General features: G+C 39.3%; 1 protein-coding gene across 3 annotated transcripts in view; it reads right to left on the bottom strand.

Moving 5' to 3' along the window:
- Positions 1-7,156: 7,156 nt before the first annotated feature.
- The window catches only part of LINGO2 (leucine rich repeat and Ig domain containing 2), a 1,191,160-nt gene continuing 1,171,541 nt past the window's right edge, over positions 7,157-26,775 (bottom strand). For all 3 annotated transcript variants that reach the window (XM_044265545.1, XM_044265546.1, XM_044265547.1), the window contains one exon: positions 7,157-9,821. In XM_044265545.1, the coding sequence (XP_044121480.1) occupies positions 7,966-9,786 (1,821 nt within the window). In that variant the 5' untranslated portion in view covers positions 9,787-9,821 and the 3' untranslated portion in view covers positions 7,157-7,965. The remainder of the gene's footprint in view (positions 9,822-26,775) is intronic.

Below are 26,775 nucleotides of genomic sequence, written 5' to 3'. Positions count from 1 at the left end.
AGGGGTATACTCAACACGTTTGAAATTCCCTTCAGGGATCACCTACTTTAGTCATGTGAGTTTAATAGTATAAAATGAAAGTCACACTATCAGACATGGGACCCTTACCCAAGCAGCCCTGGCATTACTAGAGAATCTTCAGGGAGAAGGAAATCCCTCTCTGGCGGCAAGCTCTTCATTTTGCAATTAAAGAAGCCAGCAGTCTGAGAATTCAAGTGTTTGCTGCTGAGTAGATGTGAATCCTGGGCTTTCTTGTCCTTTATCAAGACCTCCTGTCAGTTTGGTGCCTCCTCCTCCACTTACTCCTTCTTCCTTGGAAGGCATCTAATAAGCCATCAGGGAGGAAGATGGTATCACGGGATGACAGCTCCCTGAGCACGGCTGCCTGAAGCCCATTACCATCAGGACCAAAAGGGAAGAGAGAGCACCTTCATGTTCAGCAGAAAGATGGCAGAAGTGCAGTTTCTATATTTTTAATTTTCACTTTTTAACACTAGATAGTCTTCTCTTCCCCTTGTTTCCAATTTGCCTGAAGATAAGTGATCTTTTTTAAAATTTGTTGTGCCTTCCTCTCTTAGAGGATGTCTTGAATCACTGATAGTTGGCTGAGTGAAAAGTAACTGAAAAACTAGATGTTACGTGTATGGCTGCTTGGACCCTTTGTGCCTGAAGTCATGCCCATTACTTGCTCATGTAAGCAAGTCAAATGAATTTGGGATAATTTTTCAAGTGATACAGGATTTATCTTCACTGAAATAGATTATCTTTATAGTGGGTTAGTGTTACACAGATTTGGATAGCCGGCATATCCAACCATGGCCCCTTGGTAATTTTGCGTAAAAAGAACCTAATAGTTTGTCCTCGGATTTTTGCTCTGAGTGGTCTCGACCTACCCTGGCATTAGAATCAGATTCCACTGGATTAGAACCTGCCTTGATTGAAATTTATTAGATTATTTGATCTAGTAACAGTGCTAAAGATATATAAGCAACCTCATGTTTCCAGTAAGGCTCATAGAACCTGCCTCTCTCAATAAGGAAATATTTTCTGATGTATGACTCCAGTCACGTTTTATTACATTTCATTACTTAATAATATCCCAGTGGATTTAACTGAGATGTCAGATGCTTAAGCCCTTTATATCTGTAAAGAAAACATGTTTTCTTAACTTATTTTACATACTAATAAAATAAGTTAACCTGGTTTTACATGTTAAAAAAAAATGCGCACAACAATGAATCAACAATAGTCAATCAGACACAAACCTAAACTGAAATACTTCTGTCATTAGCACTAATTTTTTGAGAACAAAAACAAACTATCAGGCATTTAAAAACAAATAAACAAACAAAACCCAAAAAACAAGTTCTGTAGGTTGTTTCAGCTTCCAATCATAGGATGTTCCCAGAATAAGATTTTGGTTAAAAAAAAAAAAAAAAAAATCAAAGAAAAGCACAGACACACATTCTGGGTTTTTTTTTTTGTTTGTTTGTTTTTTTTTTTTTTTTTGGTTCCCTCCTGCTCAAGCATATCAGTCTTTAAAACAGTTACATTTTAAACACTTAAAAAAATCAAACCACCCTTTCCCACATATTTATATGTGTATATATAAACATAGTTTTAAAATTATGATTTGGGGGATTCCAAACTGTATGGGAAAAAAAGTAAGACAATTGACTTGCATATCAAGCAACCCCTATGTGTAATACAGCTGATTTTATAACTACGGAGGAAAAGAGTATGTTTTCTTCCAAATAGCCTCTAAACAAAGTTTGTGGCTCAGTTCCCATCTCTGGCTATCACATATGTTTGTATATGAGTCAGTGCCTTGTTAAACACATATCGTTATAAATAACGTGAGAAGTTTTTTTGGCAAGTTTGAGTTAATCTCCTGCTTAATCATTACTTGTTGATTATGTGCGATTGTAGATTGTACTGATTATATTGTAGTGGAGATTAAAGATATTAAAGCAATTTAGAATAGGAGGTGTGTACCAAAATGAAAAAAGTTAACATGGCAACCAAATTTCTGGATTTTTTTTTTCTTGGTCCCGTAGAGTAAACATAAAATCTTTGACCCATTTTCAGCACAGAAGGTTATCTTTTGAACTTTACTGGAACTAATACAGTTAACCAATTTAGCAGAATGTAAATGTGCATTTCTGTTGTCTTCTTAATGGCTGTTTTGCATATTAAAGGTAAAGCCTTCCTTAAAATATGCAGTATACTCTTGATTATGCCAGCTCTTTTCTCATTCTGCTGAGGCTATAAATAAAGCTTCTATTTAGGGCTGGCATTATATCAACCCACCTGCTTCTAGAAGAGAGGGAAAAAAAAATCAGAATCACTCCACCTGCACAGTGCTGTCAGCTTGTGATTATGTGAATGGTAAGTCTTAACTTTTAAAGTGTTATGTGAGATAGGCTTGAGCTTTTTTTTTTTTTTTTTTTAAGCAATTTCCAGTTTAACAATTACCCTAAAACTTCTGAGTACCAACGAAAGCAGACTTCTCCCCAAAGAGAGCATTCATTGATGAGGTGTGACAGCGGCAGGGAGATGACACTGCAGAGGAGGGCAGAGCTGGAGAATGAGAGATCATTTCCATTGTGGTCTCAGGAAAGGAGGCGGGAACGTGGGGGATACCAGAGCTTTCCGCTCTGTGGGCTGTCTCAGGGAACTTCGTAGTCCCAGCTCTCTTCCTCCTTCCCACCCAGGATCTTCTCCTGGGAGATGGGGGCGGGGGAAGGGAAAAGTGGCATTAACGACCTTGGCCAACTGAGATGGGAAGTCTGAGGCACATTCAAGTGTGTCTTGATCAGATTCCCATATTTTGAAAGAGGAACATCAGTTCCAGGCCTGTTTTAGAAAAACAAACCTTTGACAAACCTCTTAATTATATTTATTTGCTGCAAACATTTTATCGTAGGCCAAGCTAACACAAGGTAAGCAGTTTTCATTCTTTTTTTTTTTTTTTTTTGAGAAATACAGCCACATTTACTGTTCCCAAAACAGATGAACCAATTTCAGATTTGAAAACCTGTCATTGTTATTTAAACCATAGTTGACTTGGCTAAACCTTGCAAATCTAGACTTTTATTGCCCTTAGGCCCAGTTAGGTAAATAACGTAGCAAATCAGCTAGCATTTTGATCTTGTAGACTTCAGTTGTGAAGTCGCCACACTTTAACTACAGTAAGAATGAGAGTGTTCTCTTGGGGATGGCTTTTGAAGGAGCTGAGGGGACAGTAAGGGAGAGATTCATCAAGTGTTTGCCAAAATATCAGGAAGCACCGTCTGGTGCCTAACCAATGCGTGTAATTCTGAAATCAACAAGTCAGATAATATTTCAGTCCTCCAAGCTTCCCACACATAAGGGCAAAGTAACTCAAACTCTTCAATCAGAAAGTATCAAGGGTCTACCAGAAAGGACAGAGCTTCCCAAGCCATTGGTGGGAAATCCATGGAAATAACCAGGCACAGGATGTACATGTCCAATGGGGACTGTTGCTAGATCCCAGTCCTAGTAATAAAGAAGGATGTATCTTTACCTAAGGACCAAGTAGAATGAATGGCTTTGGCCCCAAAGGTTTTGTTACTAGGTTCACATGTCACAAAATCCATTTGGAATAGATCGTGTGAGTTACATAAAGGTGACCGGGACATGGTAAATAGGGATAAAACAGAAACTAAATTTAAAGAAGAACATAATTTAGGATTCTTTCTCAGAAGACCTTAACTGTAAATTTTAGCAACAGAGGAAATAGAATTAAAATGGATCCAAGTATCTCTCTCTAACCTTTCTTTAAACCCTCGATAATGTCTTTTTGTCAAGTCTTAGCCTTCTATGCTGAAAATGATGTATTTTTTTTCTTTCCTAGAAAGCCTCAAGATATATTACATGTTGCTGAACAGCTTCTGGGCACAGTCCCTGAAGTTAAAACAAATGTCTTGACCCAGAGATGAAGGGAGAACCTGGAAGGGTAAGTTAATTTACATGGGACTGTACTCAATTTTTCTTCTGCAAGATCATATCCTCTCTTTAGTACGTTCTAAAATATAAATATATTTTTTCCTACTTGAGTCTTGGAAAGTGACAAAAGTCAGGTGTCAATGCAGGTGAGATTTAAATAATCCTTTTTCTAAAAAAGTCATAGAAGATTACGTAACTCCTAGGCTTCTCTGAGAACTGAGGAGAGCAAAATATTTGACAGAACAATGAAAAAAGAATCCACCCTTGACTCTGTAGAGCAAATCCTGAATGCCTTCATACTACTGGGGAGTTGGTGGTGAGAAGCAAAATTTCTGAGAAACTTTAGCAAACCTAGAAATCTGACCCAAGTCCTCAGGAACTAGGATGTGTAAATCTTGGCAATTCTTGATTTACATTTTCAGATTATGAGAATATTTGAAAAGCTCATAACTATAAATGCAGTGAAAATGAGGTTAAAGTAAGTGAGTACTTACTAGGAGAATTTGGACAAGTAGAAATCCCTCACCACGAACACAATAAGTCAGATTGGTGAGTTACTTTATTCTGGTAATATGCATTTCAGACATGGATCAGTTCTTTCAGACTATTAGGGCTCTAGTTAGAGAATTTGTTCTTCTAGAGATTTAATGCCTGGAGAAAATAAACATTTATTTGAAAGTGATATAGACACACACACACACACAACTGAACTGGTCAACCTAGAACTAAGTGCTGAGCCAAACAACTGTATTTCTTCTTGCGGCACTTTAAGACAAATCCTCTAGGAAGAGACTGACTCAGAGAGGTCTAGTTAGGAGAGAATTTGGTCCGTGTGCTCTCTGAGCTGTTATTCTCTACCTTGGTCTACTTTGCTCTAATCAAGAGGTAATTTAAAGCCATAAGAGAAAATTCCTTATGTGTAACTCCATACTAAGCCCTAGAGCTAGTTAACGGAACCCACGTTCAGAGCTTTACAGATATCCAAAGAAACCCAAGATCTGCACTGCTCGTGAGAATGGAGAAAATTAAGTAGCTATTGAATTAACAATAAATGCATTACTGTGATGTTTCTGGCAGAAAGTAGTGAATTCTCCAAGAAATATCTGGCCAATATATTCTTATGACCAGATCATGTTTGCAGGTGGTATTTTTTTTTTTATTATCTGTTGGAGCCCAATTCAAATAGTAGTTTTGCTCTTAGTGGTAACACTGGTTTAGGAATACTTTGGAAAAGCACAACTTTAGTTCATTGTCAACCAAACTGGGTTTGTTGAAACTCCAGTTTCTCAAAATGCTAATAGTTACATCAGAAAAGGAAAAGCTTTGTGCTCAAATAAATTATAGAGAAACCCTAAGGTGAGCAATATTAAACAGAATTCTTTTTTATAGGACTTGCAGAGAATTCATTAGGCTCATGTATATTTAAACGTCAAGAGGTGGTTAAAGAACACAGCATTTTTCCAATTTAGTAGTCTATCCAATCTCTCTTTTGGAAGAGTGCTTGCTGATATCTTAAATACCTGTTGTTCCACAGATCAGAGAGTGCAAGTCCCTAAAAGAGTGAAGTCTCACTTCTTCTAATGGAATAATCACAAAATCTTTTCACTTAATTTTTTTGTGGATGGGTTCATTTAAACTTCATTTCATTTACTAAGCTGCTTTTGGTCAACTTTTAATTTAACAGAAAAGAACAGCTATAGTCACAAAGCCCTTTTATTAATTGCTTAATGTTTTCTCTTGTTGTTGGACAATGAGTTGCAAATACAACGGTGCAAAATGAAGATGAAGTATTTTCTATTAAGTCGTGGAAGACTAGCCCACCACTTTTTCTTTTCAGTTTGAAAGACCCCATCCCACCTGCACATGGGAAATAGGAGTTACAGAAAAGTCTTGATTTGTAATATTGGATATGTAATATGAAGTAATTTCCAAAAGTGGAAAATGAATTTCTAAAAGATCTATGATAGTCATTAGGAAAGTCAAATGAAAAATGACTTAAAGAGGCAATGCTTCAATCTTTCTGTCTCATTTCCACCCTTTATTAAGGGAGAAAGGGGTTTAACTGTGCCCTATCCAATCGGCAAAACGATTTCTGGACCTGTCACTTTTTTATTGGGGTCAATTTAATTTTATCGAAGCTCCTCAAAATTTCAAATGATAAAAAAGAAAAAAAAAAAAAGCCAGCTTTTTGAAAGTCAGACCCCCAGGCGGTATGTCAAGAAACAAACCTCAGAAACTTCCCACTCACTGTCCAAAAGGGGGCTCACTTCAGGTCCCTCTCAAATGTACAAAGAATGGACATTTCCTATCTGTCCTTTGCTGATTAAATAGATCACATTTCAGGAATCCACTCTGCATTCAGTGCTTTCTCAGATATGAATATATGTGTTGAAAGCCATTCACTGAACATTTAGCCAAACAGAATTGTGTCTCATTTGAACCAGATCACTGGTGGTAGGGGCAGGATGCCATTAAAAAACAAACAAACAAACAAACAAACACTATCATGTTTTAACTTTGAGTAACAGTCATTAATACAAACTGAACTGGACAGAGATCCTTGGGTCAGAGGGGTCAAAGTACCTGCACAATTTAACCCATTTGTAGGACTCTCGAGCCTGGTTTTTCCCTCTACTCTGTTGAGAATAGAGGGAAAAACCAGTGCTTTTTAATTAACCTTGTTTCTCCTCACCTCTTTAAAAAGGAGACGGATTCCTCTTATGTACACAAGACAATTCTCAAGCTAAAAGGAAGCAGGGAAAAGCCCTGAAGTTACCCATTCAAGGTAATACTGTATGTTCAGTACATGTCTGAATGGAAAACATCAGCGTGGTAGCTGGTTACTTCCTGTGACTGGCAGCAGTCCAGGCTTCAGACCGCTAGCACTGTAGCAGATCCTCAGCTGCTTGTCTGGGTCGCCCTGGTTTGTGCTGGCATCGGAGGAGAACTCCTTATCCACATAGCTTTTGCACATCCGAATCCTTGATCTCTGCTACAAGGTCAGTATTACCCTATGAGTATAGATAACAACTACGTGCTCTTCCTATTAACCCATTAGCAGCAACTGATGAAAGGAAAACCAAGTTGTGTTTAAACGGATGATCTTCCTCACAAACACCTACTTTGCATTTTACAGGTACAACTAAGTGGCACACAACCTTCTGGAGAACCCGAGGGCTTTGTTACAGTAAACTGGTCCAGGGTGATATCACAAGTATAAAAAATATTCCATTCTGTATCAAAACTAGGCACATGCCTTTATTTATAGTAACAGAAGTTAACAGAGTTGAGCAGTTTTGCCTTGGGCCCTATTTCTTGGCATCCTATATCAGACAAACGCATGGTCCCACATCTCTCCACCCATAACTCCAGGGATCTAGTCTCGGGGTCATCTCCATGGAAAGGAAGGTGAAATCACACTTGGATCTATAGTGGTGAGTAACTAAAAGCACAACCTCTCATTCATATTGCTTTAAAACATATACAGCATATGTTTCAAAAAAAAAAGAGTAAAGAATATATTGATTTCATTGTGGTGCTGAACCAACAATATGGTATGATGCAAGGCTTTAACAAATGAGAATCGTAGATACAAATTTTTCCGTAGAGTATGTTTTTGACAAATGTGTCTTTTTAATGTGTAAATCCTACATTGTAGGTTGTTCCTTGTTTTTTTCTTTTGTTTTTGCCGTGGTAGAAAATGTTGAGTAACTGTCCGTGAGCATGAGCCAAAGGTTCAGGTTCATTACTGAGATCCCCAGAATGCCGATATTTGCAATGCAAACAATTAGTATCCCACTGTGAAGGGCTCCGACACGTGTCTGCCTGCCTCCCTCTAGGTGGAGAGTCTCCATGAGAAGTCCTCCTGCTCCCATGGACCCTGCTTTGACACAGGGCAGCTGCAGGAGGCCACCTTCTAACCTAGTCATTGATTGTGCCAGCTGTCTCACTGGTGACCAACACCGGCCCAGAAACAACAGCGTGAGTGCTAGACCCTCAGATCATTTTCATGTTGAACCTTCTGGGTCCAGCCACCTCCCCTTCCACAACAGCACCATTGTTTTTTCGGGGCACGTACTCGAGGTCAATGCTGTTTTTATGCTTGCCTTTCCCTCGGCTCCACACAAAAAGGAGGAGAAAACAAAATAAAACCACTCCCAGGAATGTGAAACAGCCCATGGCCGTAGACACCAGTATTGTTTTGAGGTCCAGGGAGAAAGTGTTGGCATTGGTGCCGTTGGACATGGTGTCGTTGGAGTCTGTCATGTACATAGGGGTCCTGTTGGCATAAAGGAAGCGGTCTGAGGTGAAGCCTTTCACCGTTAAAGAGGCCGTGTAGGTGTCATTCCCCGCCGCGTTGCTGGCGATGCAAACGTACATCCCGCTGTCTTGATCCTGGGCAAAGCGGATTTCCAAGGTGCCGTCGCCCAGCACGGTGGCTCTTCCGTTGGACTTGGCAGTGATAAAACGCCTCCGCGGCGTCACCCAGGAAATGACAGGCTGAGGGTCTCCGTCTGCGCTGCATTCGAGCTGGACCGTCTGCCCTTCGTCCACGAGCAGATGCTGCAGCTTCTTTTCACGGATTTTGGGTTTTTTGCAGGTAAAGTAAAAAGAAAGGGCAGTGCTGTGGAAATCCTTGAACGACCTCTCGCGGATGGTGTCGGGGCCGGCGCACATGGGCTGCTGGCCCCCGAACTGCAGCGTGGGGTGCCGCTGCAGGATCCACAGGAGACGGCAGTCGCAGGCCAGGGGGTTGTTGTTGATGCTCAGGACCTCCAAAGCCCTAGGGGAGGAGAAGACGTTCTCTTCCAAAGTCTCCAGTAGATTCTGAGACACATTGAGCACACGGAGGAAGCGGAGCCCTTGGAAGGAGTGAGGCTCAATGGTGCGGAGCTGCGCGCCCACTATGTGAAGCTCCTGAAGGCGGATCAGGTCCGAGAACATGCCGGCTTCGATGGCGCTGATGGGATTGTAGGAGAGGTTGAGGTGGGTCAGATACACCAGGTGTTTAAAGGCGAGGAAGGGGACTGTGGACAGGTTGGTGTTGGTGATGGAGAGGGACGTGAGGTTGAGACCGTAGAGGCTATTGGCAGGCATCATATCCAGTAATGGCCAATAGTCGATCTCTAGATGTTTCAGGTGGAACAGTCGTTTAAAGGCATACACGGGCATAGTGTTGATGTTGAGATGCTTCAGATGCAGGCTAATGAGGCTGCGGAGGTGGGAAAGGGCTTCTGTGGGTACTGCCGTGAGGTTGCATTTCTCCAGGGTGAGCTGCTCCAAGCTAAGCAGTCCGCTGAAAGCCCTGTGTGATATATAAACCAAATCGTTGTCCCCCACCTCTAGAGACTTCAGGTTGTGCAGGTCCTGGAACATGTAGTCCAGTAAAATGACAATCTTATTCTCACTAATGTCCAGCTTGGTGAGGTTGGATAGCCCCGTGAAGACCCCTAAAGGGACCAGTTTCAGGCGGTTGCCTTTGAGGCGGAGGGAACGAAGGTTAAAGAGATTGTTAAAAGCGCCGGGCTCCACATTGGCGATGATGTTGTCACTCAAATCTATCTCCTCCAGCAGAGGATAGGATATGAACTCTTCAGGGTTGACACTCTTCAGCCTGTTCTTGCTGAGGTCCAAGATTTTGGTCTCAATGGGAATGCCCTCGGGGATGGCGATCAGCCGCCTTCTGTGGCAGCTTACGGATTTGTTCTGGGCAGAGCACTCACAGCGAGCAGGGCAGCCAATGGTGGATCCCATGAAGAGTAACACCACAGCCAGACCCAGGAATGGCTGCCAACATGATATGGCCGTGTGAAGCATGACTCCACCTCTTAGTCTATACCTTGGTCACGGGCCTGCAGGAGAAGGCAGGAAGAGAAGTTGAGTTAGGATATGGATAGGTAGGGGTGCCTGGGTGGCTCGGTCATTAAGTGTCTGTCTGCCTTCGGCTCATGTCATAGTCCCGGGATCGTGGGATCAAGCCCTGCATCCTACTCCCTGCTCGGCAGGAAGCCTGCTTCTCCCTCTCCTACTACCCTGCTTGTGTTCCCTCTCGTGCTTTGTCTCTCTGTCAAATAAATAAGTGAAATTTTTTTTTTTTTTTTTAAAGGGACATCACTAAGGCAGCAAGTGCCATGGAAATTTCCATGGATTGGGAACCACACCGAACTGGGATTAAGCCCGAGAGCTGCCCTTATTAGCCACATGGGGTAAGTTGTTGCACCTCCCTTTACGTTGTTTTCCTTGGCTGTAAAAGGAGGATGGCACTAATAGCATCCCAGAATTAGGATGATGTCGATATTTAACAATTATAAAGAGACTACTACACTGCCTGGCACAGAGTGTGAGGCACAACACCACACCTTTCACAAAAGGCTCTATTTTGAAGTCACACTCAAGCAAAAGAGGTCAGTGGCTAAGAGGAAACATTCAGTTTGAATCAGTGTCTACATCTCTAATGCTGGGTTATCATCCTCTGCTCAAAATGAAGCTAAGAGAAGCTTCATTTGATATCAGGCTCTTAGGTTCAAAGTACAAAGTTACATTGAATACAAGAGGCTGAGGCTTCATTTCCTTCATGTATAAGCTTTCTACTAAAAACTGCCAGTTAGAAGGTATACATCCTTCAGAATTCTGTTAAGTCTTCATTTATGCCTTCATAAATTTTCTTTTTTGAGGTAAGTGAAAAAATCTTCAAAATCCTTGTATGCTTTGTGTTTATTATAGGAAAGAGACAGAATGAAAGCACCATAATGGCTATGATGATGAAAATGCTTTAAGAGTCATAATTTTAAGAAAAAAATTTTTAAATAATAAATGAACTATCCTTTCATATTCACATTCAAACCCAAGTGAACGTCTTAAACTGAATGTAAATAGGTATCAGATGATACTGGAAAGGAGTATGCTTTAACAGTAGATAGGCAGACCCTGAACTTACTGTTCAACTGAATAGTAAGACGGGTTATTCTTGAGCTTGGCTTCTCTACATGAGATCCTGATGGAGACACTTGATCCACAAACACCATATTTTACACAAGTCTCATTCGTGTAAAACAGTATTTTCAGATAAAAAGGTATTTGATCAACTTTGGTATTCACTCCTAAAAGAGCCATTGAAAGTACAATTCTCCATTCACAGTGTTTACATATATGTCTGTATGTCCATGTAAAGCTATATCTACATCTAAATAAATATATCCATAAAAACATAACTAGGATCAAACCTAATGGTGAATCACTAGAGAAGTGCCCCTGAATGAACAAGGCAAAGATTCAGACAGTGCTCCAAAATCCATTATTTAGGAACATAGGAGTTGGTATTACTAGAAAGGACCTACAAACTAGCATTGTTTGTAGATCAAACTATTGTTTAAAGTACCTGAAGAATGATTAGAATAGGAGAATAAATTAACATGGTACAAAACATTTAAAAAATATCTTCACAAATAATTAGTCACAGGATCTCAGAAAAAAATTAAATTCTTTAGAATAAATTTAATGAGAAATACACAGAATATGACACTCAGCGCTACTAAGAGAACAAAACTTAAGAGACATAATAGATTCAATATTATAAAGACACTGTTTTTCAAATCCAAATATATCTCTGATCTATGTATATATTGAGAAATTCAAAATTTCTTTCTTTGAAAGAAGACAAATATGACAGTAACCAGAAATTAATTTAACAGTAGTAACGGCAACAGACCCTACAAGATATGCAAAATAAAATAGTACACTACATGAAAATACAGTCAATGAAACAAAGTAGAGAATTAACATAAAGTATATTTGAAAAGTTAGTATAGGGGAAAGGTAGCATTTTAATTCAGTGAGAAAGATATAAATGATTAGCTAGATATTTAATGGGAAAAGAGAGACAACTTCACTTGGTCCAATAAAATAAATTCCAGATGAATTGAGAATGAGAATGCATGAATAGATATTGTATTAGAAGAAAATTCAGTAATTTTATAATAGAGTTGAAAAGCATTTTCTATGAATAAAGCCAGAAACCATGAAAGAAAATGATCTATTTGGCTGCATGCATTAAAAAAATAGCATAACAAGCAAATAAACAATATACACATTGAATACCCAAAGACCATGATCAGTCTGGTATTAAATAGCTTTTATTAATCAACAAGGAAAAGAGGTAAATGTCAATAGAAAATGAGGCAATGAATGTAACAAACACTAAGAACAGCTAATCAGTGTATGAAAAGATGATCAACCTCACCAGTAAGCGAAGAAATGCAGGTTAAACAATGGGAACATATCATTTTAACCTAAGTTTAATCCCTATTTTTACCCAGAATTAGCAAGAGTAGAAGGAACTGAGGGAGGAAATATGAACAGGCCCAGCCTTCAGGAGGCTCAGGGACAACAGTGAGGAGGTTCCTGGATACACTAAACTTAAATACATCTAAGTTCAGTATGTGCTTCCCTTTGAACCATTTTTTCCCTAACTTTGAATTTTTAAAAGCCACTTTATGGAGGGATGACTGACATACAAAAAATTATATATTTAATGTACACAAGTTGAGGCACTGGGAGACAAGTAGACAGCTGTGAATCTATCACCACAGGCAGTGCCGTAAACGTACCGACTACATCCAGAAGAGGGTGGGTCTGATGAGTCAGATTTTTTAAAAAAATATTTTATTTATTTATTTGACAGACAGAGATCACAAATAGGCAGAGAGGCAGGCAGAGAGAGAGAGAGAGGAGGAAGCAGGCTCCCCGCCGAGCAGAGAGCCTGATGTGGGGCTCGATCCCAGGACCCCGGGATCATGACCTGAGCCGAAGGCAGAGGCTTTAACCCACTGAGCCACCCAGGCGCCCTGATGAGTCAGATTTTTATTCTGAAGATCTACCATAAGGAAATAATTTGATTAATGTGCACAGATGTTTGGTACAGGTTCATCGGGGTTTGGTTGGCTCGTTTCGTTTTCTTATCTTCCTAAGGTGGAATCCGAGAACATTGATTTCAGACCTTCATTTCTAATATAAGCTATTAAAATGATAAACCCATGAATTGCTTAATTGCATTTCAGAAGTTTTTATACATATATATATATAAAACTTACTCAAATTTTTTTTTTTTTTTTTTTTTTTTTTTTTTTTTTTTTTTACTTTATGCTTCTTTTGCCTGATGGATGGCTTAGGATAGAGCTAGCTTATTCCAAGTATGCAGTTAGATCTTCTCTAGAGTCTTATTGCATTTTTTTTAACTTAATTCTGTTATGGTCAGAGAATTGCTCTGTAGCATTTCAATCCTTTGAAACCTACTGAGATTGTTTTACGGATCTTTTATCATTAGAAAGGGTCCATCTTTGTCTCTAGTAACACTCCTTGTCTTCAACTCATTTTGAATGATTACTAGCTTTCTTGAGCATATCTTTTTCCATCCCTAACTCTTAACGTACTTGGGTCTCTGTAGTTAGTTTCTTTTATAGCCAGCAGATGTCTGGTTCTTGTTTTTCAATCAGTCCCATGATCTCTGCAGTCTCTGCCTTCTGTGAGATTGCTTTGTCCACTAATACCAAATATAGTTAACTAAAATGATTGCATTCCAGGGAGCCATTTTGCTATTTGTTGTCTATCTGTCACTATTTCAATTTTTTGTTCCTTTCTTGCCTTTTTCTATTTTAAAGTTTTTTTTTTTTTTTAAGATTTTATTTATTTATCAGAGAGAGAGAGGGAGAGAGAGCGAGCACAGGCAGACAGAGTGGCAGGCAGAGGCAGAGGGAGAAGCAGGCTCCCCGCCAAGCAAGGAGCCCGATGTGGGACTGGATCCCAGGACGCTGGGATCATGACCTGAGCTGAAGACAGCTGCTTAACCAATTGAGCCACCCAGGCGTCCCAGCCTTTTTCTATTTTAATCTTTGAGTATTATATTTCAGTTCTTTAGCCTTTCTGCCCATGTTTATGTATGTTATTTTTATTTGTTTTTCTAAGGATTATAGTATACATCTTTAATTTATCATAGCCTACTTAGAAGTGTCATCAAATTGTTTCAGGTAAAATGCATAACAGCCTGGCAACAGTTTATTTCTATTTTCGCCCCCTAGCCCCAACAATCATCCTCCATGGAGAGAGAGAGAGCGAGTTCTAGGCAAAGAAAATGGGGAGTACAAAGGCATGGAAGCGATGGAAGTCCTCTGTGATTGGAGAATTAAAGTCACCCATACTGGTTGGAGCAAATACAGGAGAGAAACAGAAGAGAGGCCAAAGAGGTAATTAGAGGAATGATTTACAAGAGGCTTGTAAACCGTGATAAGCTGTTTTCACTCTATCCTGAGGGCAACAGCAAGACATTAAAGTGTTTTATGCAAAAGAGTGATATGATCAGATTTATATTTGGGGAAGATTAATCTGACTGCAGCATGAAAAATAGATTTGCAAGAGGGAAAAAGTTGAAACTCCTGAAGCTGTTGCATTTATTCAAGCCGGAATAGAAGTGGTCTCGATTAGGGTCATAGGAATAGGCTTGGGTAAATGGACAGATTGAAAATGTGTTCTGAAGTAGAACAGAGAAATGCTATAGTTATGGATGGACTGAGAGGGATGTAGGAGAGGAAGGTGCCAAAATGATTTCTAGCCTTTTTGTCAACTGGGTAAGACTTGGTGTCATTTGCTGAGAGAGCAAGCTTAAGGGAAGGTAGAGGATGAGGAATTCCTGGCCTCCTCACATGTGCCTGTCAGTGGGCCAGCTTGTGTGTGTTCACTGGGCAACTTAATGATGTTTTTACTCCTTGAAAATAATATTTTTCAAATACTTTTAAAGTAGAGCAGGGAAAAATGTATTTTCTGTTGCATTTATAGGACTCTGTGTTCAAGGCAGAAGTTTGATTACACACTCTGTAGTCTTCAGTTTATTTTGAATTGATGGTAAAAAGTGAGGTTTTTTGTTTTTGTTTTTGTTTTGTTTTATAAATTCTGCTAGAGAGTTAATCTTCTCTGGCAGAGTTTGGCCAATCTGCATATCACCAGCTAGATATGGAGATAACTGGCATCCTGTTTCTGATTTATTTCAGTAATGCTTTAGGGAACGTTTATTTTATTGCTTGGATCCCTGAATCTAGGTAAGTATGTCTAATATAGGGAATGACAGTAGCTAATTCAGTAATAGCTGCAATTTAACCAGAAAGGAGCTCAACTAAGATGGATAGTATCTGGAGTTTTTTCCTTAAATTTTTGTTTGTTTGTTTGTTTCAGAGTTGAGGACCATCATGAAGAAGGATGGATAAGTACTTAGCAAGCAGGCAGCGGACAGGCTCCCTTCAGATCTGGAATACCTTTCCTGCTCTACCACGGTCTTTCAATGAGGCAGAAGTAGGTACTTTGGGGCCCTATCTCATCATAGTTCTTTGATGCACTTTGGAAACTGTGGAGGAAGGTTGTGCTTTATTCTCATCACAAATATTTTCCAGTTTTAGTCTTGAAGGGCCAACTGCTGACTCCATTTAGCTTTCTCTGTCAGCAGAAACCTTACAATCAAAGCTTTCTTGTCATGTCTGACTGTGACCAAGGTTTGATAAGATGAACTTCGTTTCATTAAGAATAAAGCAGGAACTAAAACCTGTGGGGAGCTGACTAGGGCCTTTCTATTAGTTCTGATCAAAGGGCCTCTCGGGTACAATGATTACATCTTTCTAAAAGTAGTATGTGAAGTTGGGTATTTTCATACTAATACTTTTTGTGCACTGTGTATTTATTTAAAAGCTTGTCCTATTAATGTAAGAAACACAAACAAAAACATCAGGAAGTAGACTTAAAGAAGAAAGAACAGAAATAATGAAAATTTGGACCCAGAAACACCTGGCTCCAAGTCTGTTTGCCATTTGTTGGCTGTGGAACATAGGTAGGCTGATGATGGCTATGATTCTTAACGTCTCTGTTAATTCATGAGACTAAAGCAGAATGAAGGTGAGGGTTAAATAGAGTCCATGTGCAGGGGCACCTGGGTGGCTCAGTGGGTTAAAGCCTCTGCTTTCAGCTCAGTTTCAGGTCGAAAGCCTCTGCTTTCGACCCTGGTTTCAGGGTCCTGGGATTGAGCCCCACATCGGACTCTCTGCTCAGCAGGGAGCCTGCTTCCTCCTCTCTCTCTGCCTGCCTCTCTGCCTACTTGTGATCTCTGTCAAATAACTAAATAAAAAATCTTAAAAAACAACAAAAAAAAGAGAGCCCATGTGCAGTGCCTACCACATAAATATTAGTGGTCATTAGCAATTTTTTTTTTTTAAGGTATAATGGTTTGGTTTGTTGAGAAGGCATGCTAAAGGAAGACCTGGATTTCCTAAGTACAGATTAGGTGAATATTGGAAAAAGAGGTCCTCAAACAGATGACACAGTGATAAGGAGAAATGGAAAAGCTTTAAGCAACCTTTATCTAAAAACAAAAAGCAAGCAGTAAAGGAAAGAGATGATCGTTGTCCTATGCTGTTTAAAAAGAACGTTTATAAAGGAGAGAAACAGCTACATTGATAGACATCAAGGTAATGATAAATTGTTTATTCTGGGAATTCTATGATTAATTTAGTTCTCTAACTGGCAACTGAGCAAGGGACCAAAACAATAAATGGAGAGCACAGAAATCTCTTTAAACCTTCACACTAGCTAATGGTAGGATTTTTCTTTTTCTTTCCTTTTTTTTTCACGAAAGCTATTTCCCAGTAGGGAGAGGTGGGTGATGAGGGAGGTGGGTAAGAAAAGGAAAAGATGTAATGAATAAAGGAGTCTGAAACTACACCTGAGGTGATAACTGTAAATTCAGAAATACTGGTCTGTGCTAAAATCAGGTCCTGAAGAGTTGTGAAAGTTGTTTAAAACATCTGAGAACTAAGAAATCAATTTCAGTGTAAGTCTTAAAATTCACCAGGGTTATCTAAGTTCTTTGAAGGACCCCAGGTGAACTTGAGATTGAACCCCAAGGTCCTTAACCTGGCAGGAAAATTGGATATGAACTTTCTACAGAATAAAATTTGTCCTTCTACATGATCTCCAATACCTTCCAAAGCATTGTATTTGTACCTTTTTCTCCCAACTCAGTTTTGGTAAGGTAGAAATGGAAACTTTGAATATTGAGGGCCAACTTGAACGCCAGATTTGGAGAGGACCCATGGTGTTTTCTGTTACAAGCTAACTATTTTTTACTTAAAAAATTTTTTTAAAAGATTTTATTTATTTGACAGAAAGAGAGAGAGATCATAAGTAGGCAGACAGGCAGGCAGAGAGAAAGGGGAAGCAGGTTCCCTGCTGAGCAGAAAGCCCAACTTGGGGCTCGATCCCAGGACCCTGAGACCATGACATGAGCTGAAGGCAGAGGCTTAACCCATTGAACCACCCAGGTGTCCCCAAGGTAACTATTTTTTTTTAAAGATTTTATTTATTTATTTGACAGAGATTTATTAGAGAGGCAGGCAGAGAGAGAGGAGGAAGCAAGCTCCCCACTGAGCAGAGAGCACAATGCAGGGCTTGATCCCAGGACCCCAGGATCACGACCCAAGCCGAAAGCAGAGGCTTTAACCCACTGAGCCAACCAGGCGCCCCAAGGTAACTATTTTTTAAACAAAAATCACAGACATAATGATTAATCACTCAGTGTCTCATGCAGGTAGGTGAATAGTTACCCGCCATTGTAGATACCTCTCAAGTAATTACACGCAGATTGCCAGTTCTGTCAATAGCTGAAGATAGCATTCTGATCGCCAGCTGCTTGGATAGAGACTATTAAAATCCCACATTATCTATATAGGCTTCCAACCAAATGATAATTGCAAGTATCTATCTGTATGAAAATTAGCTATTATTATGATTTAATGCAGTGAAATTAATATAAAATGGTCATTCAACTAGTAAATTGAACAGGCAGGATCTAGATCTAGTTCGATAGCATCTTAATTTTTTTTCCCTATTGTCCCTTTATAATTGATTCAAGAGGTAAAGAGATCAGGAAACTTCTTATTTAACTGGAGCTTTCATAGGTAAGTTAGTATGCACTGGGACTGGCAGATTTTAAAACTGGTTCCTTCTATGGAACAAAATCTGGGGCTTTTTGGGAACTCACATGATCAAAGGACATCTCAGATGTAGTTCCCTTGATTTGGAGGAGTGAATCTCTCTTCTGGGCTAGTGGAGTGGTCTTGCCACCTTCCCTAGGAATCGTCACCTTCGGTTAGTTTTTTTTTTTTTAAAAGATTTTATTTATTTTATTTGACAGATAGAGATCACAAGTAGGCAGAGAGGCAGGCAGAGAGAGAGAGGGAGGAAGAAGCAGGCTCCCTGCTGAGCAGAGAGCCCGATGTGGGGCTCGATCCCAGGACCCTGGGATCATGACCTGAGCCGAAGGCAGAGGCTTTAACCCACTGAGCCACCCAGGTGCCCCTTCGGTTAGTTTTTGCAGGGATTCCGTTACCTTCCCAGCTGGCATTCTTGAAGGGACCCAAGACAAGCCCTGTACTGGCGCACTTATGCACGTTGCCCTCATTTTGCATGGGGAAAACTCGCTTGCCCAGAAGAGCCCCATCAGTGCAGAATAATCCCAATCCAACAGCCACCTCTACTGCCACAAAAGAGGCTGTCTAGCCTATCATTTAATTCCCTGGATTTCCCAGGAAGAAGTTGGAAGTCAAATCATGCCCTTTACTACAGTGGAAGACTAGTAAGGGTTCCATACAGCCTGTTTGAAGTACTTTTGTCTCCATTGCAGGAGAAGCATCTTTCTTGCTCCTTGAGTCATTTGCGAAAGGTCATATAGCCCTAGTCAATAAAGGAGCCCCTATTTCTATGCAGAATTTTTGAGTTTCATGGGCAGACATCTTATCCCTTATCCTGTGCTGCTTCCATCCTTTCTCATATAGTACCACTAAATAAAACTCATCTCAGACAACAACTATTTAAGCAACAAAAAAAGTAATGCTTCCTTTTAAAATTTCCCCATCTTCCCCCCTGGGCTATGCTTTGGTGTCTCTTTTCATGGTTCTGAATCTGCTTTCTACTGGACTGTATCTATTTCAAAACATGAGTTCATTTGGTATTCAAGTGACTAGTAAACAATTAGCAGAGCTTGTCCTAAGTCATTAATTAATAGTTTCTGTTTAATCTTTTCTCAAATTGGAGAGCCCTCTATTCTTGTGATTATTTTCATCTCTTTGAAATGCAAATTATTTGCTCTTCTCCCACAGTTCTGAGTCTTTGGCCTACATAGAAATACTTGGACATACAAAATAGGCACATTCTACTTAAACCTTTTAAAGAGAAAAGCGCTTTTTGTCTGCCTTTGAGATCTCTCTTTGAAATTAATATTATTAAAAGGTAGTTGGCTTGAGGTGCTGAGGGCCTCACAAATGTGACAGGGGATCTTCAGATCTGCAAGGCAGTCTAAGGGGCTGGCTAAGAAGACAGGTGTACAAAATAAAAATAAGTTTAAGTCTTAACTCTACCTTTAAAATGGGAATTACAGGCACTATCCTACAGAGTCCTTGTGAGAACAGAATTCCATAGTGCATATAAAGTCAGAGTTTTGTTAGTGGCTATTATTAGTGTTATTATTTGGAGAAATGGCAGATCATATCTTTAGACATAAAAAATTTCTCGGTTGACGGGAGCACTAACCACCTTTCCTGTTGGACACAGCCACCTCCGTGGCAGCCTATCTGCGGGCACTGGAGCAGCCTATTAAGATGAATATTAAGGGCTGGTAAGTATCTCGGAGCCCAAATGAGAAAACTCAGGTAACCATGATCTCGGGCAGACATTGCTGCTAATACGTCACGTAAAAATCTGTCTGAAGGTAGAGTTAGAAAAAGCTATAAAATGTGTGCCTCCCTTGGAAGTTAAAAGAAGAGAAGGTTGCCTGCCTTCCTGCTGTGGTTGCTCAATCCTCACGATCCACTCAGGCCGATCTCAGTGAAATGCCTGAGCATGGAGGACCACTAATTCTCTCTCATAAGATTAATAAATTTTCCTTGGGAAAATAAAATCGAACGGAGGAGCATTCTGTTAGGTAGTTCAGATTCTTGAATCCTATCTGTTGTTCTATGAAAACCTGGACTCTTTTGAAGTGTGGGTATTCACGAATGAAGGGGAGGCTGACTGGAGATTACCTGGTTTTAATTAGTTGGTGCTGAAGGCACCTAGACATTTTCTTTCTTATTTAAAGCTGTTCAGACAAGATAGCTGTCTTAAATCCCATCTGGAACATTCTGGAAATGAGCAAATATAAATTTCTGCTGGCTTTTGTAACAGATAAATCCTGCACTCTCAGGGGCTTAAACCAGTAGTTTATTAGTTCTGCTCCACTAAAACACTGAGGGACCTGTGCCTGTATATATTATGTCTCCCCCCTCTTCTAGATCGTGGAAGTCCTTTCCATTCCATACGGAGAAAGGAAGAGGACTCCGGGTAAGAGAGCCTGACCCGACACTAGCACTCATAATTTCTGCTCACATTGCATTAGCCAGAACTCAGTCATGTGGGTACATGTGACCACATGGGGGGCTAAACAAATACAAACTGATATTAAGTATCAATCTAGTATATAAGGATATATTGAAGCTTCTAGCATCTATCTAAAATATCATCGATGCAATTTTGCATTCGGCTGCTTTTTTTTTTTTAACTTATCAAAGAAACAAACATAATCATGTCTTGCCACATTAAGGTTCAGCTGGGCATTTATTGATGTACCCATCTGTGTCAGAATTGCATCTAAAATTCCCATTTACTTATTCTTAATTCATACTAAATCTTTATTAGGTTCCTAAGTGACAGGAATTGTATCATTTTTCTAACTACTTTCTAGATTAGAAAATGAAGACAAAATGCAGTATTTAAAAACAAAACAAAACAAAGCTATACTGTAAACAGACGAAGCAAGAACATGTAATTTTTATATCCCAAGATATTCATAACAGATTTTAGCTTCCAAGTAGGTATTTGTAGGCTTTCCCTTATTTTAGCAACTAATGACTGCCAAGTAATTGCTTACAAGCCCTCCACTAAAGAGTGAGAAACTATCAAAGAAAAAAAAGTGTACTTAATTCAGTTCAACAAACACACATTAGGTAGCTTCTATGCACAAGGCAGAGCTGGGGAAATAGGGAGAAATAAATGCAATTCTTGTTTTCAGACAGCTGGTAGTGTAGTAGGGAAGTTCTGTCCAGGAAACAAATGGATATTAACATCCTTCTCCCAAACTGCAATCAAATTATAACTTTAAACATCACAGATATGTTTTATTACTTAAAAATAAATTGAAACTGAGGGTTGCCGGGGAGAGGGGAGTAGGAAGAGTGTGGTTGGGTTATGGACGCTGGGGAAGGTATGTGCTATGGTAAGTGCTGTGAAGTGTGTAAACCTGGCAATTCACAGACCTGTACCCCTGGGGCTAATAATACAACATATATGAATAAAAATTTTTTAAAAAAATAAATTGAAATATCGCATAAAACCACATCATGAAGAAATAATTTGCTTATCTGTGATTCATCTTCTTAAATTGAGTATTAATTCAGGCATTAAAACTATTGTTACAGTAAGGAGATATTTCACTTGAAAGATTTTTACATAGAAAATGTAAGCTGAAAAAAGTGAGATATGAATTTGTATCTGTACCATGAATATAAGGAAGGGAAAAATATCCGTATGCATTGAAAGAATGTAAAGAAATACACCAAAATGTTAAGTACCAGAATATCTACTCTTTGTAGCACAACCTATCAATTCTGTTTTCTTGTTCAACAAATGTTTTCAATGTGCATTATATTACACTAATTTTGAAAAAACAAGAACATAAAAGCATGATGCAAACCCTTTTGAAATTCAGTCACAGTAAAGCTCTGCACTGGTGGATAACCCGTCTGCAGACATGACCAGCCATGGCCTTCATCAGTTATTTAAATGGTCACCTTCTTAAAAGAGGGCGGAATGCAAGTCTCCTTTTTGGTTCCTGTTCCTGTTTTCGTCATGAATATTGTGATGCTTTGTTGCGACCTTGGGCTTTCCCACCATGTGTTCTGTGTGGGCTTGTCCTGCCTGCACTAGTGGAATCTGTGCTCTTGGAGTTGCACCTGTGTGCCTTCTTGGAATAGCAGTTTCTGACCACGGTATCCCCAAACTAAATAAGTTCATAAGAAAGAAAGGACTCAAAGTCATGGATGCTGGAAAGGGAACTACATCCGAGCCTCAGCTAGATCTGCACAGTAGCTCTTTCCCTGTATCAACGTGCTTTTGATGGCCTGGGAGTCTCCCGAAGGAAGAAGCATGGAGGACACTGCTCTTTTGCTCAGCACGGTAGCGTGGGCAGTGGAGGCAGTCAGCCTCTGCTCTGAGGGGAGAGCAGCGGCACCATGTTTGCCAGTGTCACTCCTGTGACCACTGTCATCACTTTTGTGGAGTCTGTGTGTCCCTTGTCCTACCATTTACGTATAATTTTAAATGGAGAATCAGAATGGAAATAAATGGAAAGGAATTAAAAGTATCTATAATGGAAGCAAAATATTGTTCTAGCTAAAATTTCTTTCCTTCCAACGCTCGGTACTAGAGACTTGCTCTCCATGTGGAAAGGGAATGTGGAGTCGGAGAGCTGTTCAGACTGAGTCCCCTCACTGCAGTCCGAGCACAGACAGTGAAGTTAAATGGGGATAACTTTATGCCTATTAATTCAGGGTTAACAACTGTTTTGTGCCACCTAAAACCAGAGATCCACATTGGAATGCATCCCACACTTTGGGAAATATATGAAAGCCTTACATGGAACGAGCTTCCCCCTTCTAATATTTCATTTGTTAGGATTCTGAAAAGAGCAGTAGGAGAGTCAAATATCTAACAGTTGCTGGACTAGACACTCACACTCCGCCCTCTGTCCGCACTCTTAGCTTCCCACGCTCCCGTCATTCTCCCAACCTCTCCTTCCGGTGCACTTCTGGGCTCTCTTTCCATCTTACTGTCTGGCCTCCGTTGCTACAGATAGAGTCTTAGTGAATATTATTTCTAGTGAGGGAACAGCATCTTAATTGATTTCTTGGTTTACTTCTCTCAGTTGAAAATATATACAAAGGGATGAGGAACTTACATATACAGGAATATGTGTATGTGTTTGAATTGATGCCCGTGTGCCTCTTGGGAAATTATATACACACACTTGCTCTGTGTGTGTGTGTGTGTGTATGTACACACACTATCCATGTTATAAACTGTATATAAGTATAGTGTATGTGTGTATATACATATATATACTGTGTGTAGTCACACATTAGAACAGCTTGTATGTATTTGCCAGTGTATTTGTATTTTGGTAAACATTTCTAGAATCATAGGGAATCACATTATCTTAAGTATTATATTTACTCTCATGCAATATACATGCTAACTATCTTCATCTGGATAAATTATCTTGAAGGAAAACTAATAAATGGCTTAGCGAACTGAAATTTTCATGACAGAAAATTAGTCAAAAACAAAGTATGAAAGAGCTCAGCATATAGAAGAGATTGCATAAGGTAATGGAGTCTAGCAATTGTCATTTTTGCTTTATGAAAAACAGTGTCATTTGAGGTTTTAGCTCAGCCACTTCAAGGGTATAATTTATATGTGAAATCTTGAGTAATTATATGAAATCTTAAGAAAATTGATTTAAACTGGGCCTATTATTACCTAATAATGTATGGCCAGATTTTTTAAAAAGGGAGCATTAACTAATTTCTGATACAAATTATTTATAGGCCTTGCTATTGTACAATTTTATATTTCAAAATAATGATAATAAAAATTTATGACATGCTTACTTTAATATGCGTTGTATTATTCAGTCCTCAAAACACCCTCCCCTGCATAGCACCTGTTGTTGTTACCATTTTATATAGATGGGGAAACTGAGTCTCTAAGTGAATTTACTTGTACAAGGTTATACGACAAAGAAGCTGTAGAAGTAGATTTAAACTAAGGTCTTTCCTTAGATCTAAAGCCTGAGTTACTCTGTTAAAAACAACTCCAAGTGAAGGTGGTATTATCTCTGTGTCCTTAAAAGAATATCCAATTGAGACTGAGGGAAGTCTGAGAAACTAGATCAAGGCCAATCACGTTGTGAGTGGTAAGGCTAGGATTCAAGCCCACGTCTGTCACTGACTCCCTAGCCTAGCTGAACTTCCTCTACCATCTCTGCACATAGAATCTACCATAGCAGAGGAACAAAGGACTGCTGTCTCTCAACATATCTTGTACATTAAATAAGTAACATTCATTATGTAATGTATTGGTTTTAGCTTTACTAACCTCTCATAATGTTGGATTAATATTACATGTTCTCAGCATGGTGAAACTCAAAGTGGAAGTAAATCTGTGTCTGCTCTGGTGATCTAGGTTTCTTCAGGGAGAATGATCACAGAATATACCACCCAAACTGGGACACTTCTGTGAAGGGGTGGGGCACTATTCAGAATAATGCTGGATAACATGTGAAAAACAGACTGTACCAGACAAAGGAGGATATATGGCCACTGTCCTGGGAGTGTGTCCATTTCCCTCCTTATAGTCTTATGCTGGTATAGTCCATAGGTTCCAGGGTTCCTCTATAACACTTTTTCTACTTGATGCTAACCTCAAAACTAACTGAGTACTTTCAGTGTAAATCTGAAAAAAAAATACTTCTTTGATCGTAATTGATTAATATAGTTTTAGGAAAAAATTGTCTAAGATCAAGCAAGAGATCTGGGGTTAGAATCCAGCAAATTCTCCTGTCTTTTGAGAGCTATGGTATCTTTACAGTCAGAAGACTGTAAAAGTAAGGAGTTTGTATTTTAACCCCAACAGAACATCACTGATTTTTGTGTTTTGTTTTGTTTTGCTGTGAGAAAAGTGATGCTTATGAATTGTTAACTCTTGAAATACATTGCCTTTGACTCTCAATTGTTGTTCTGAAGTCCAACATGCAAACTTTTGTATAGTGGGCTGGGCTATTTTCATATCAACCACGTTATAATTAGGGGCTGAGTTCATGCTCAAAGATTTGGAATTCACAACCAATTATCAAGAAATCATAGACATAATGGGCTGCCACTGAAACAGAGACACATCATGGCAACAGCACTGAACAGCTCTAAGGCTTGATTTTGCAACTGCTGATTCACTCTGTTAATCCTGGCATTTAAGCTCAGGGAGCCTGTTTCCTACGGTCAAGGATAATACATGTTTTTCAACAGTTTGTTGAGATTTTTAAATGAGTTGAAGCATGCAACATATTTGGCATGTAGGGAACCGTTAGCCAATCTTGGCTCTCCCTTTCTTTTTACTTCAAATAGCAAAGTCACCCCGTAAGTTTTATAATGGCACTGTATAATTGCATTTTTCACATCAATCACATAAAATGTCACTTTTTCTCTTCCCTTCCTCCATTTTCCTTTTCTTTATTCTCTTCCTTCTCTCCTACCACCTCCTCCTCCTTCCTCTCTTATTTAAAGATTTAAGGTAGCTAACATGTTATAAAATGTTCATACTGTACATGAAAAATTTGACAGAAATTTGACCTTCTAAAAATTAATCATTATCCAATTTAATTAATTAGCCATTTAATTAAGCATGAGTCATGTTTTTAATGCCTTTGTGCAAATGGGCAACAACAATTTTTTCCTCTGGAGAATGAAATTTTCTCTAGCAAATACACACATGAATAGTGACTTTAGCAAAAATGTTCTTCAAAATTAGTTTGATTCCTTACAAGTAAATAAATATTAGGACTTGTAAATAAATATTAGGATGTGTAAATATTTAAGTCCCTTACTATCCTTAGATGGAAACTTCTGGGTTAGTGTTCATGTTTGTTTTTTTTTGTTTTTTTTTTTTTTTACTCTCGCCCTCTGGCCTTCAGTAATAGGTTTTGGAATAGAACCAAAATCACAAAGATTTGTAAAAAGGGAATGAAGGTATGTAGGTAAAAGAAAGAGGGAGTAGTCAAAGAATCAAATTCCTTTGTCTTAGTTTAGGAGATGATGAGGGCATTTAAGGATTTATTGTATGAATTTGATTTTTCAGTACTTTTTAGCATCAGCAGCTGGGTTCCAGTAATTGAACACTGATTACTGTGTAAAGAAGTGAAAAATAGATGTTAATTAGATAAAATTGCCTGAAGAGAACAGCTACATTTGAGAAACCTGGGACATGAGACTTTCTGCAAGTCTGTTTTACAAGGGAACAATCCCTTTCCTCATCTCAAATCTCCCTCTCTCCATTCAGAAATCCTCCTGAAAATCTTCCAACAACTCCTGTCATGAACAAGTCATTGCTCCAGAGTCCATGGCTTGGGGTAACACTCACCCAGACCTTGTGATTCCAACTGGATTCACCCTTACCCCCAACATCCTTTCACCAGTGAGGCCAATTTAAAGCATGAAAGGCTCCAGTGTCTTTTTTCATGCAAATGGAAACTGGTATTCCAAGGGAGAAAGTTGGCTTTGTACTTTTTGGTCCAGAGAGGTGGAATGTCCCAGGCTGCCAACATGGGGATTCAGAAGTGATGCTGCCCAGAACTGTAGTCCTCAATGATGGGCCCTGCCCCCCCACATAGGTTCCTCTCCATTCCAACTGGGAGAGCTTTTATTTCTCTGCACTTTTCAGATAGGGGTTTCACAAGTCTGTAGAGAAAGCTTTTCAGGGTTGTGGGGGGGTGTCAGTATAGTTTTAGAATGATAGCAATGTGCAAAAACATAGAGCAGAATCAACTTCCTGTTGTATCACCAAAGGTCTCTCAGTTCTATTGCGACAACATGAAAGCCCTTAAAAAACCTTGAACACCATCTACACCATGCT

This window comes from Neovison vison, chromosome 9 (genome assembly GCF_020171115.1).
Source record: "Neovison vison isolate M4711 chromosome 9, ASM_NN_V1, whole genome shotgun sequence".
NCBI lineage: Eukaryota > Metazoa > Chordata > Mammalia > Carnivora > Mustelidae > Neogale > Neogale vison.
Note: the sequence above shows the minus strand (reverse complement) of the source record. Positions and strands in the feature narration are given on the sequence as shown.